The sequence below is a fragment of the Protomyctophum bolini genome, assembly GCF_963924005.1.
Source record: "Protomyctophum bolini genome assembly, chromosome: 9".
NCBI lineage: Eukaryota > Metazoa > Chordata > Actinopteri > Myctophiformes > Myctophidae > Protomyctophum > Protomyctophum bolini.
The window spans coordinates 30,576,667-30,590,913 of record NC_137870.1 but is presented as its reverse complement, the minus strand read 5'-3'; the positions used below and the strand labels follow the sequence as shown (position 1 = coordinate 30,590,913).

General features: G+C 40.7%; 1 protein-coding gene across 4 annotated transcripts in view; it reads left to right on the top strand.

Annotated features, from left to right (window-relative positions):
- The window catches only part of stard13b (StAR related lipid transfer domain containing 13b), a 61,509-nt gene that overhangs the window by 36,927 nt on the left and 10,335 nt on the right, over nt 1-14,247 (top strand). For 3 of the 4 annotated variants that reach the window (XM_080772610.1, XM_080772612.1, XM_080772611.1), the window contains 2 exons: nt 11,830-11,901; nt 13,883-13,964. In XM_080772610.1, coding sequence (XP_080628736.1) covers nt 11,830-11,901; nt 13,883-13,964 — 154 coding nt within the window. Of the gene's footprint in view, nt 1-7,790; nt 7,974-11,829; nt 11,902-13,882; nt 13,965-14,247 lie in introns of those variants that run through there. The other variant, XM_080772613.1, reaches the window with a different exon arrangement.

Below are 14,247 nucleotides of genomic sequence, written 5' to 3'. Positions count from 1 at the left end.
TCAAACTAAAACTAAATAACAATATGGTGCTAAAGTGCTTAGTTTTTTTTTTGGAACAAGGCTTCATGATATAATCAGAAACAGCTATTTTAATTTAACGCAACAAAATGAATCATCACCATTTTTTATAAAATATCTGGGGTCAAATATGACCCAAGGAGTCAAATAAAGTTAATAATATTATGTAAAAACAAGTAATTTATTTTTGGAAGTGTGTTCTAATATTAGTCTATTATAGCTAGATAACATGATTATCCATTATCCTTTTTATAGGAAATGTAATGAGTGATTTAAAAATTATAATTAGGGTTCAACCCCTTATTGTTTTCGTACGGGTTCCACCATTCTTTCGCAGTTTTGGCAGTTCTGTGATGTCGTTTTCCACTTACGGTAATTTGGCAATATGGTAGAGGGTCGTGAGAATCGCTCAAGAACTGAAGGTCACAATCATTCGTAAAAGGACCGCTGACCTTTCGGTCTTCCAATGAGTCAATTATATGATTTGCTCAATCCAGTCTTGACGTTAAATAAGCGATGCCAAGGAATTTCGAGGCTTGGTTAACTAAACCAGTCCCACTTGAAATCACATTTCCAGTACAGCGTTGACAGACAACACCTTCACAAAAAAACTGACTTCATCTCCAGTCTCCAATCAGTGAACGACACTAGCTGCTAGCTGCTAATGCATGGTTGATTCGAAGGGGTAACAAAAAAGTGACATTATCTCCAGTCTCCAAACTAATTGTTAATTTGGAAGAGTATGACATCACTCCTCTCTTATAACATTACTTGTTAGTCCTACAGTTATAGTACAGATTACTGAATTACTTAGTCATAGTTAAGTTAACCTATACATTTAAATTGAAGTTGGATCTACAAATTGTATTTACAATGAAACATTACATTTTACCCAACCTTGACTACAGTGCATCCTTCTGTCAGTCAGTCACAGAGTCACTTCAGTTATATTGCAGATATACACTACACCTCTCTGCCTAGAGGTGGCAGGATGTGCCCACGTTTTCATGTATATTTGGCTATTACACGTGTGTGCTGTGATTCTTCCTACACAGGATAAGTGAGTTGACAGTTGCCACATGTGTGAGGATAATCATTGACAATCGGAAACAGTGAAATACCTTGGCTCCTGTGAAACAGGAACACAGTCACACATTAACAGAGCCAGGCAGGAAAACTTTCCCCCGTTCAAAGGCCAATTGCATTCCACACAGAATACAATGCCAATTAACAGAAAAACCTTATTAAGCCATTTCCAATGAATAGGAACAATTACATAATAGCAGTACATGTGACGCAAATGATGATGTCCTATTACTGTTAAGGATTTTGTGGAGAACAGTGAATGAGGTTGTGTCTGTAGCCTATATCTCTTGTATTTTGTCATCTCTTTCTTTCAAAACGAAGTTTCCTGTTGGAGTTGGATACAATTCTTAAGGTCATATTTGTTGTGTCTCACTCTCTACTAGTAGTCTCTCTGTCAAGCTATATTTACTGTGCCAAAGTTATCTCAGTTTTGGTGCTCCACTGCCCTCCTCTGGTAAAAATGTGTACAACATTCCATTCGGGGAAAGTGTGCTTTCAGACCTCAGGCATTCAGCATTCTGTGTTCATGACATCCACGTTCAAAGTCCTCCACGAGTTCTGACTGTCAGAAGACAATCTACTATGAGTGCTAACCACTAGCCATGCATGCAATATCAGTCCTGCATTTCATATTGGCGTGGGCTGTAGAAGTTCTATGCATGCATGCTCTCGCAACTTAGATTATCTGATAAAGCCCAACAATTGATTTCCACATTCCAAGCACAGACTGCCCTTGGAATGTGCAAATCAATTGTTGGGCTTTATCAGAGAGTGTTCTAGAATCTAGATAAGCAGTCAGTCAGATGCACACCTCATTGCATAACATAATGTGCTGCCTTGTGTCATACTATGATATTCATATCAGCTGTGCATTCCAGGGCTACTGAATCTTGGACCCATTAAAACAGGGAAAGCACACCATGGGGCTCCATTTTCGTCACTGCTAAACCCCTTATCCCTAAACTTCTTTCCCTTTTGTTTTTTTTTTACTATTTTGCAAAACATTTTTGAATAGTTAAAATGGCCAGTCTACATCTACAAGCTCTATTCAAAAATGTTTTTCAAAATAGTAAAAAAAGGCAAAGAGTTTAGGGATAAGGGGTTTAGCGGTGACGAAAATGGAGCCCCATATACAAGCAGATACAAGCTCACAGCACAGCACAAAGCTACAAGCTTGTACATTTGCTATTGTTGAAAGTTTTTGAAAAAAATTAAATAATTTTGAATTAACAAAAAGTTTGAGAACTACTGAATTAGAAGGCATTTGTAGAATGGGCCTCATGTATTAATGGGTTAATTGGACCTAGTGTAAGGATGGTTCGTTAATTTGTTCAGCACCATTCTGACACCAAGCTCCTCTCTACCCCGTACTTTGTTGCATGATCAATTAAGAATTAACCTTATTGCTCTTCCAAAGAGAGACCTTTGTTGTTCACTTGAAATAAAAGGTAATTTTCAGAGAGCAACATCGTTGTACGACAAAATATAAATTATGCTTGTGGCCATTCCCAGAGAAGGAGGGGATTCCCTTGTAGTCCCCATTGGGAATCTGTGCAAGTGGGAGGATACCCTCTATCGCTGTAAGATACTGCAGACATGTTTCCTAAGTATAGTCTTAGTTCTCCCATTTTAATAGTAATGGTTGTAACTTGTAATAAATAAATAATAGCTTCTGAGCTAAGCGTGTGAAACATTTGGTTTTGTGCGAGACTTAAGGAACATACAGTATGTAAATGGCCTGTGCTGGCATCCAGTCAATTATTTGTAATGTTTGCGTAGAGATTTTAGGTCAGCTGGCTATGTGTTTGTCAGTGATGCATAGCCCTCCCTCCCCTTCCAGTTGTGTTATACAGAACTTGTGGAAAACCAAATTACAGTGCTCATGTATACTATCAAAGGAAACGAAGAATTACAGCACACAAGCCTTTATTATGACTGTGGAAAGCATGGCATGGCATGTAGCTATATCACGCTTCAAGAGATACCCATGTACTTAAAGTGATTTTGAAAGGACTCACACTACGTGTAGAATATGATACAGTAATGTAGAACTACTTTGCTTGTCCAAATTGGACATAATAATGATACAAAACTACAATTACCTCAAGTGTGCTAGTACCAACATACACACTTTATTATCCTCTTTCTAGTATTGTACTGTGCTTTAATATATATATTTTTAAATATGTTTATTATGGTGGTGCAACAATGTTAATTTAATATGTTTATTATGGTGGTGCAACAATAATGTCTGAGGAACCTGAAATGTTTGTTTACACACAAGATGTAACAGTAAAACGCTTTAATCTTAAATCTTGAGAATGCAGCTGTACAATAGTTGGTATGAGGAGAGTAGAGGAGGAGTTGAAGAGTCAACTGAAGAAGCCCAGAGGAGCCTCACTGAGAGGGAGGGAAGCATGAGACAAAAGGGAGGAGAGAGAGAGAGAGAGAGAGAGAGAGAGAGAGAGAGAGAGAGAGAAAGAGAGAGAGAGAGAGAGAGAGAGAGAGAGAGAGAGAGATAATGATGGTAGGATAGCAGGAACCAGAGCGCTCCAAAGGGAAGTTGGTTGACAGAGAAAGGAGCTGACTGAGGAGCAGCTAGGCTGGCCCTTGCTGGAGCCTTGCATCTGGACACAGGGCAGCACAAATGCCCACAGGTACAATATCTCTCCTAATCTCTCCCAGCAGGCTCTTGTTCTTTATATACGCTGGCTCAGCAGATTTGTCACGCTATTATTGCCTTTGAAAATAGCTGGGACTAAGTTTAATAAAACGTGCCTTTATTATGAAGTCTAAAAGCAACAAGAGATAAAACAGAGCTATATGGTTGATGTTATCATTGTTTCAGAGAAAAGAAAACTATGGGATATGGTCATGCTTTGCTAGTCCCTGATGGGTGTCATTATTGTCTAACCTTCATCAGTCATGGTATGGTTTTGTTTAATTTACTGCAGACAGAACTAATAATCTTATCTCACTAGTACAGTGATTACCCCCACAAGAAAATAATAAAATCACGATTTGCTTGCAGAATCAATACAGTGGTGGACGGAGGTATGCCTTGATGAAATGAAAAAGGAAATCGCCAAAGCCAAAGTTGATATTTTTCTCACCAAAGAAAGCAAATCCTTCACAAAGGCCTGCAAAATGGTTGTCAAAACACTTTAGCATGTGTGGGAAAATGGCTGGAGTCCAATGTCTGGAAGTGTTTATCTTGTTCACAGTGGTTTGCAAGCCATCACTCGCATTTATTTCAGAGAGCTCTGCTGATTAATGTATGTTCTGCTCAGAGTTGCTGCCAGTGTGACATAGATGCTGAAGGTTTCCGAAGATCGCAGAGGTGTTTTCTTTTGCGAATGGTCAGGGGTTCCCTTTCCTGATGCACACTTGTTGTCAATGTTATTATTGTCCCAAATCACAAGTTGTCTCAAGACACTTTACAGAGAAAAGAAACACGACATTGTCTCACCTTTTCTGTAGTATTGCACACATTTACAAAGTGCACAGAATGTGACTGTCGAGGAATCCCAATGTCATCAGCAGCATGCATGCATGCACGTCGCACGCATGCATAATATTATAATAAATAATAATTAGGAGTAGGCACTGCACAGAAAGAAACCTGTGCTGATAGCAGAGAGAGTGAGTGAGAGTTTGAATGTCTGCCTGAAGATGAAAGGGTCTCCCCTCTCTCTGGGTGTCCCTCAGAGGTGAAGGAGAGTGTTACCACAGCTGTGCTGCTCTTGTTTGAGTTCAATACAGGACCTCTAGAGGGGGAAAAACAGCCACAGATGACTTTTGACCCAGCAAGCTTTAGCAGTGGTCAACAGCAGCCTCTACCTCACATGCTCCTGTTATTTACTCCCAGAATCAATAAGCTCTTGCTGTGTGCGTCTACTTTGACATGAAAGGTGGACCTCTGTCTTTCACTCAAAGTGTGTAGTGCCACTGGGGGGGTCACTCAAACAAATTCCAGGCACCTTTAAACACATTCCTTTTAATTCTATCTGAAATAGAGAGATAAGCATGCAAAGTACCGGTAACTGTGCAATTGTAGGTGTATAATGTATGTGTGCTAAAAATCTGAAATACAATTCTGCATTATTGTTGCAATGTTTATTGAATGAGAACATGAATATCGTTGAAGCCAGCAAAAAATGCTAGTGGCTCCTTGGCACCACTGCATGGTCACACGGGAGCTGAAATATTATCTTTACTAAATGCACAGTCCTCAGAGAAACCAGGAACTCTATGGTCTGTCTACACATCCACTTGTTACTGGAGACGTCGCTGGTCTGCTGAAGGATTCTCTCCACAGGTCACCACAAAACCACAGGGCTAAAATAGACTCAAGATTTGCTAAGTCATTTGTATTTGAGGAAACTTTACTTTGGTAGCCTAGCAACTCAGCATAAGGCCGACTAATTTTGAACCAGCATCCTATGTCGTCTGCGGGCCAGTGACCCCTGGGTTCTCCACAGGATCAAATGAGAGGGTTGGAAATCTGCGTGTGACTCAGCCCACAGAATGCCTGTAATTATTGCCCGTGCCAGGAGCTCCTGTGCCAAACACTCAAACATGAATGAAGTGATATTCATTCACTGTGTTACTCACCTTTACACACAATAATACCTCATTATGTTTGAGGCTGCTTGTAGAGATTAGCGCTCTTCTTTGACAAGGCTACTAGTCTGTTATTATGACGTGATGATGATATGGGCAAATTCATACTTTGTTTATCTTTCAGTTGAGAATCAGCTATTTTAGTCGAATGGTACCGCTGTGCAACAAAGTAGGCTATACATTTGGTAAAGAAGGCTGTGGATTGAAACTGAGGACAATTAAGGGCAGCAGTGGCACTCGCTGTTAGGTCAGAACAGATGATTGTGGCATATTGTGCTGAGGATGCATGCAGACGCCCACTGGGGTTCTGACGGTCACGGGGGGCTGTGTTAATTAAAACCTACTGTGGAAAAGAGGGAAGCATTATTCCCACAATATTAGATGAATGACCTGGGGCACCACAATATTAATCCATCATTTCATCGTCAGTGCTAGCCTGTATTTCAAGAGGACCATAACAACTTCATACAGAGCAAGTCAATCTCAAGGGTGGCCAATGAGCTTTACGGTTTACACACCATGTTGCTTATTTTCTTTGAGCCAGCGTTTAATGATCACTTCTGTGCTCACTTCCTGTTTGAATTTCTATGCGCTGTTGAGATCTGTTAGACGGAGGGTGGACGTGGACTATTTTGGGCATGAGACATCAGATGTTGTGGTTTTGAGCAGACTAGAGCAGAGGGGGCACTGTGTTTCCCCTGGCATTCTGTCTAGCCTTGCTTTTACAGTAAGGGTGACTGCTCACCGTGAGTGGGTGTCTTACTGTCTGCATGTAATCAGTAACATGAAGAGGAAGAAACGAGGCCTCATTTCCCTGCCTCCCCGCCTCTTGTCACTCACAACACCTTCCTCCAGGCTGTAAGCCAGCCCACCACTGGAAACAATTTCCCCAAACCATCTCTGTCTCTCTCACTCTATCTCCTTCAATGTGTCTTTTCTGTCTGTGTCTGTGTCTGTGTCTGGCTGTCTGTGTCTGTGGCTGGCTGTCTGTGTCTGTGGCTGGCTGTCTGTGTCTCTCTCCAGGTGTGATTGATACAGACAATTTCCAGTGTACAGTAATGGTCTGGAGTTTGGTGGCCACGCTAAAGGTTACAATTTCAAATTTAAATATGAATACAGGAAATCTCCTCATTTATCACACAGACTGTTCTTTTACATATTTTACTGATGTCTTTTGTTATGAGATTTGTAAGCTGATGGGTTTCTCGTGACCAATTAATGCATTGCATAATTATAACATCTTGCTGTAAAGCAGATTGCTGATACATCTATTATTTGAACAAGGATTTGTTTAATAGCCTACAAGTAAATCCATATTTAGATATTTATGAGATAGCTCGTCTTACAATAGTCAATTCTTAGAATGACTTTTCCATTCTATCTGTTAAGTGGCTGGCCAACACTGTACATGATGTGTCTGACGACAAAGATCAGACAGTGCCATTCATTCATTCATTCATTCTCCCATTTCCGTCAGACAATTGGGAAGGGAGTTGAGACCGAGACAGAGGCCAAGGAGATAGTTCTGGTGATGTTAACACAGAGCCTTGTAAGCCCACTGGCTCAGCATGAATCATCGCCGCTGATTGCTGACAGTTTGTCACGGTTTTCCCCCCACTACAGCAGCTGACGTATTTCCATTTCGTCAGTTAGCTGGAACATCTGGGATTCTGTGGAATAAATCTTTTCTTTAACCTCAAATAAAACTGGTTAAAATAAAAACTATATAAAAAATTATGAAACACAGTGTTTGAATTTATCAAGATCTTTTAAGTGAAATTCTTTACAAGTTAAATTTTGTTCTGTCTCATACAATAAGTGCCATGTTGCGCATAGACATGCTGCTTGCTCTTTGGCTACAGCTCAGGTCTTCTGTGCCAAAAATGTGCTGAGTGCTTTAGACAAGAATTGTGGTGGGCAGATCTGGGTAGGAGGTACAGGGCTACAGGCACAAGGAACTGAAGAAGTGGGCTGAATCAGAACACTAGTGGGGAGTCCGCAGTAGCAAGGGGGTGGGAGAAGGACAGATTTAGTGCTGGGACAGGCATATGGTTGTTGGGGGTAGATGGAAAGGGAGAGGAGAAAGAATGAGAAACAGCAAGCCTTGGATCGGAGTTAAAACTGCCCTTTTCAGAGAAAGCAGGAATGTGGCTCAGCGTGGGAATGAAGATGCTTTGACATGTTGAGATACTTTAAGTCTTGACGGACATATATGAACCCATAAGATTCTATGATGAAAATATCCCGTAAGTAAACGATTATAAATTATATTGTTGCTTGACAGATTTTGAAAGTTTGTAGATATCACATGGGGGAAAAGGTGTTAGGGAGGATATTGTCCACGGTTAGAGATTCTGACGGATAATAAAATCCTGAAAAGTTTGAACTCATATTATTGGCTCTTATCCAATAAGCAGTTTGCAAGGGACTAACTGGAATGTGAAGGAGGCTTTCAAAGCTGACATGTTCTTTGGCAATACTTGTATAATTTCAGATCCAAGCATGCTTTGTTGTTCTTCTCAGTACATGCTGTTACATACCATACATACGTCTGCTGTGCGTTGAATTGCATAATGAAATGTTGCTGACAACAGTATATTACAGTATACAGTTGCATACGTCGTATTGTAAAGGAAGTATCCACATTTGTGGCATTGCTGTTGGTCATGCTGGGCCATTGTGTCACGGCACTACTTGGGTATCATGTCTTTTGTGACACTGCAATTGTAGACTCTACACAATTTGTACACAGGAGGCTCTTCGTAGTAAACTCAAGTTCACACACCTTGGCGTGTCACGAACACCAGTCATGCCACACGCGATGTCCTTAGAGAATGGATGAGGGGACATAACGTCTCTGTTATATGGTATGTCTATAGTCTCTCGAGACAGACTGTTGACTCGCTAATTCAATGGAAAAGAGGGCGTTTGTCCTTTATTTCTTTGCCGATGGGTTCTCAGATTGTGTTATGTCAAACACAGAGGAATTCCCATCTCAGATTTGTTGTTGCCAGTTGTTATACCTGTGGCTGTGGGACAGAGAGAGGACCTGAGGCTGCGTTTTCAATATGTGGTGCAGTGGAATAATACCGGCCTGATATCATCCAGGTCAAATCATCCATTTGAACAGGAATCCTTGGCTCCTGGTAACATACCGTAGGTAGGAACAGAGCAGTGTTATTGGGAGTACACATGTTGACTCAACTGCTAATCTCCATGCAGGTTAAGGGGGTAAACAGCAGATTTTTGCCATCCAAGGACACACGTACACGCACGCACGTACGTTGCATGCACTCACACACACACACACACACACACACACACACACACACACACACACACACACACACACACACACACACACACACACACACACACACACACACAGGGAACTGCTAATATTTATTCAGTTGTTGGTCAGTCTGCAGACCAAAAGTAGCGAACGTTTTCATTGCATTTCAGGCGGCACAGGTGAGTCCTGGATTAGTGACTTGGGAACAATGGTAGTATTTTGAATGCAAGCATAGATTAACTATACTTAACGTATACTGTATTGTTTGATGAATGTCTATTCTTCAGTTATATCATGCTGTACGCAGAGTCGCAGACAGGGAGTGAAACATACACCATGTGAGGGATCTTTATTTCTATGACATTTGTTTAGTAAACCACACCGTTGCATGATAAAGGGGTGGAGTGAAAGCTATACCTTTTGTGTGCATTAAGTGGCAGGAGGACATTTATCAACTGTAGAATAATGTTTATCGGTGGGAGGAGGAGGGCTTAACTGGTAAGAATAATGTTTATGATATAATTCGTTTTTCATTATTTGATATATCACTGCTGTCGAACAGAAACCATCAAATCTTTCAGGAAAAGGAAAAAAAATATTCTTTTTTCAGGAAATTAAGAAAACCACATATTTTTAAAGTTGGTACTGTGACTTTATATATTGTCAGATACTTGCATGAGAGGGGGGTGGAGACGTGGAGTTAGCTGCTTTAGCAGACAGTTTGATTGTCCAATGGAGTTGTTGTTGTCAAAATCACTTTTTAATACTTTTCATACACTCAGACGTAAAGGTTGTTCAATAGCCTAGTATTGATTGTTTTTTGCTGGTTTCTGCGATGATATGCAGGTTGAATAATGACTAATGATATGGATTCATCAGTGAAAGAGTTGAGCTTCCTTTATATTATATATTTCCTATTTTCCGTGTAGAGCTGTTTAACTGCTGCTTTAGTTTTGTGTTGTCACTTTTGTCTCGTTGAGGGCGAGGCAGTAAAATGACACCCAACAACTCTATTAGCATTAATGGCACAGTGCCAATGTCCTGTTTCCTCTCCCCTGTCATCAGGGGATCTGGAGACTGGAGATGTCATGTTCTAGAGGTCAGAAAGGTCAACATGTGAACCCAACTGCTTGGGGTCAGTTCTTCAGGAGAAAGCCAGGAGGGCAGCTGCTAGCTGGTTCATAGACCACTCGGCACCTCAAAGAGTTATCATGGCTTTGATCATTTAACCACTTTTCAGTACATCGGCTATTCATCATTAGTGTGGTTGACTATATTTATTGTTACCGGATAAACTTAAACGCTAGCCCCCCTGCAACGTCTGGCTTTCAGACATGGCAGCCAACTTAAGTCTATGGGCTTTTTTTTGGCCTTTATTGATAGGTTGAAAGTAGACTGACAGGAAATGGGGAGAGATATGGGGGAAGACACGCAGCAAAGGCCGTCGGGATGGTGAGTCGAGTCCGCTGCATGCCGCTAGGCTGGCTTGGCAGCCTAGGTGCCCAGACGCTTGAGCTAACCGTCCAGACGGTTGAGCTAACCGTCCAGACGGTTGAGCTAACCAGTCTGGGCCAGTCTATGGGCTTTTCATTTAAAAAGTGACTGAGGGGCTCTCTTGTCGTCGTACATCATCCAAAAAAAAAGAATATACTTCTTCATGAATTAATTTGTCAACTTATGTTATTTTTACCCGCGATACAATGTTTTAAAAAACCTTTCACATGATCATGTACTGTAAGATGACAACTGAATTTATGTGATTGGTTAGCCGATTTGCTCGTCTACATATGACGTAAATTTTCCTTTCATTCTCAATGGCATTTAATGTTCGTGTTGCCACAAATCTACGTCATATTTCAGGCACATATGACGTAAATTCTCAATTCATTGTCAATGGCAAATGTGAGACGTGACGTGACGAAAAGCTGTATATAGGAGGGGCCTCAAAAACAGCACCCCATGTGACATCATGTGGCAGCCATGCATGTTTTTGAAGTGAAGCCCCTCAAGTGTGATTTATTTTTAAATTGATGTAATGTGACATCATGTGGGTCAATACATCATCACTGACTACTGTACCTGGCAAGCTGCTTGAGGGAAAACCACACTTGAAATTCCCCAGAATTGCACCTTTCTAGTTCTATTTGTCGTACAAAGAGTCTTTTCAACTCTATGGAAGAAATATCCAATGTATAGGCCAGGGTATGGTGTGGGTTCATGTGATGACTGAATGTGGTTGAGTAATTTATTCCCTCCTATACAGCTATAGTGTTTAATGTTTGTGTTGTCTGAACACAAACATTAAATGCCATTGACAATGAATGGAGAATTTTTAACATAAAGGTCTTTCTTACTGTACTTCTCCTGTACAGCAAAAAATCTAAACATCTGGGGCTGGTCACTGCAGTAGTATATTCCGTTTTTATTCATTCCAGCTTTTAAAGGTTTTGTTCTCAGATTATATCGTTTCATTTGCAGATGAGTTTACCAGACCACAGATGGTTATATAAGATTTCATGTCCCTCCATCATGGGAGTAGGGTTTTTTTTTTTTAACCAGACTGACTAACCTTCAGGGATATAGCCAGCTGGTTGACCTCACATCCAGAATAGAGGGTTCTATAGAATCTATAGTCTCAGAGGCTAACCCTAACCCTTAAATCTGCTGTATTTCTGATACGCCAAATGCATCAGGAGATGTCCTTCTGGGGTAGTTGCTGTGGGGGTATTGTCAAACTTTAAATAAGTTGAACGTCATTCTTTAGATTTCTTTAATAGGCTTACTCATGGTCATATTTCTTTCCGTTTCAGAGATCGAGGCGAAGGAAGCGTGCGACTGGTTGCGAGCGGCAGGATTCCCCCAGTATGCTCAGCTCTTTGAAGGTAACAAAATCCCTCCACACATGCATTCATCATACAAATGCTACTGAGGAATATAGAGGCTTAATGAAGGAACACCAAAATTACATTGGTACAAATGTGTAGTAGTAGCAAAATGTTTAGAAGAAAACACGAAATGGTGGAAAATCTTATCTGGCATAATTGGCCGGGGCCTATACAGTATGTGTAAGAATCCAGGGGGGGGGGGGATTTTGATTTACTGACTTTACCACCTACGTTCAACAGTTGCCAAAACATGAAGTGGCCGGTTATAGTGTCACCATGAGGCTGATTTGAAATATTTGGGGCAAAGATTCTTCCTTGGCCTATTGGGAGTGTGCGTGTGACGTTTCGCACTGATTGGTCCAACAGTGCCAGAGATGAGCTGTTCAGACGGCCAGTCTCACAGGAATCAGAATCAATCTTTATTGAGTAAAAACAATAATCTCTTGCCTTCGGTCATTCCGGCGTCCTGGCGTAATGTCTTTTGTGAAATTGGGCCTTTTAAGTTGATGACTGAATAACAGAATTGTTCATGCGCTGTAGGACATGCATATTCACAGCCAATTTCACAATGGCCTTGAGGCTGCCTAGGGGCTAGGTGTATCCCTCTCACAAGAGAGGCAGGACTGCAGTGCTTTTACATCTAATGTTTTCCACTACATAAATATGTCCGGAGTACAAAAAGAAAGAGGCCATGGGGGAGACACCAGGCTAGCATTATTATACAGTAGCTTAACCACATTAACCTATTCTGGGAAAACGTTTGTAAAATTGTCTGTGAAAATAGCCATCCTGGCTCACAACATAGTGCATTGCATAATTTGCATAGTGAGCTTATAGATCTGCTACTTTCAGTGAAGCAATTTTGGAGGGAAAGACGGACCCCAGTCAACGAATATAGATTTTAACAAAAAGAATTGTGTCCTTTGTGATAGGGAGCTATGCTATATAGTACACTTCTCTCATATACTTCTGGTTTCAGAGCTTTCTGATGTTTATGAAGATATTTCTGTGTATTTCCAGATTTCTGGGTAGAAAAGAAATATTTGGCCCTATACTCATTACATATTAGCTCAATGGTTGTGGAATCTGTATTCTATTTACACCTGCAACAGCAAAAATGTTGTGTTCAGAATTCGCATTGTTGATGCGGTCAGCTTTCTGTGGTGGCGATGATTCAAAATACAATGATATGCACACTCGACTCTGCCCCCTCCCCCCCACAACGGATAACCACGCCTGCATTTTATGTTTCTTTTCATTTCTCAGTTCTGATAAAATAAATGACGGGGGGGGAGTGTCCTGACCCTTTAGTTTAAGTGGTTAAACTAGCTTTAATCTGTTAAACACAGACATTTATTTGGATGTGTATGGGGTGTTGTGAAGTAGTTGCTAAATCGTATTGTATCTGGTAGTATCACTCACTGTGCAGGTGTACAGTATAATAGGTGATGATGAGTTTCTGATCATGTATGGCGCCCACGCCCACCATCAATGATGAAATTCTCAGTAGAAAATAATCAACATTTCAATCCTATTTTTTATGTCTACTACTCCACTAAACAAGAACAGGCTTGGTCAGAGCCTGCGTTTCCACTTATATGACTGTGCTATGCTTTTCATAAAAAGTTTACGACACCACATGAACGCAGTGGAATGTTAGATTTAGAAGGTCTGGATTCTAGTCTCTTATGTTATGTAAGATGGGAGCCATACCCAGAAGAAGATGTAATGCCTGCACAAGTCTGAGCACTGTTATTTGGGCAAAGCCTGTCTCTTTCTATTAACATCATCGGATCCAAAAACATTCTTGATATGCTTCAACGCCCTGGGATGCCTTTCTGGAAAGAATGTGGTTATTTGTTTTGTTCTGTGCCTTGTCTTATTTGGGAGATAGTATTAACACGTAATCACACAGTCTAAATGTTGAGAACACATTTGTTCATAGGCTACTTCTAATCTGTTTATTCCTCCCTTCAAGATTCCCAGTTCCCCATTGACATCTCTCCGGTGAAAAGAGATCATGACTTTTTGGACAAAGATCTTGTGGAACCTCTCTGCAGGTATTAAAACAATGGCTGTTCTAACTCAAGCAAAGCATCACCTTTGCTTGAATTACAGTAGAGTAAAGTGTGTGTCCCCAAATACTTTGGTGACAAAGTATCATGCAATGTGATGGTTAACAAAAATAACATTTTGAACTGAACAATATGTGCATTTGCAGTAATCAAGTGAGACGTCACAAGACACTTTGTTGCAGGACCATGACTCAGGCTTGATATTAATGTGACTAAGACTCAGTCTTTGTCAGAAAGCAGCTTTGAGTAAGACAACTTCAAAGGAAGT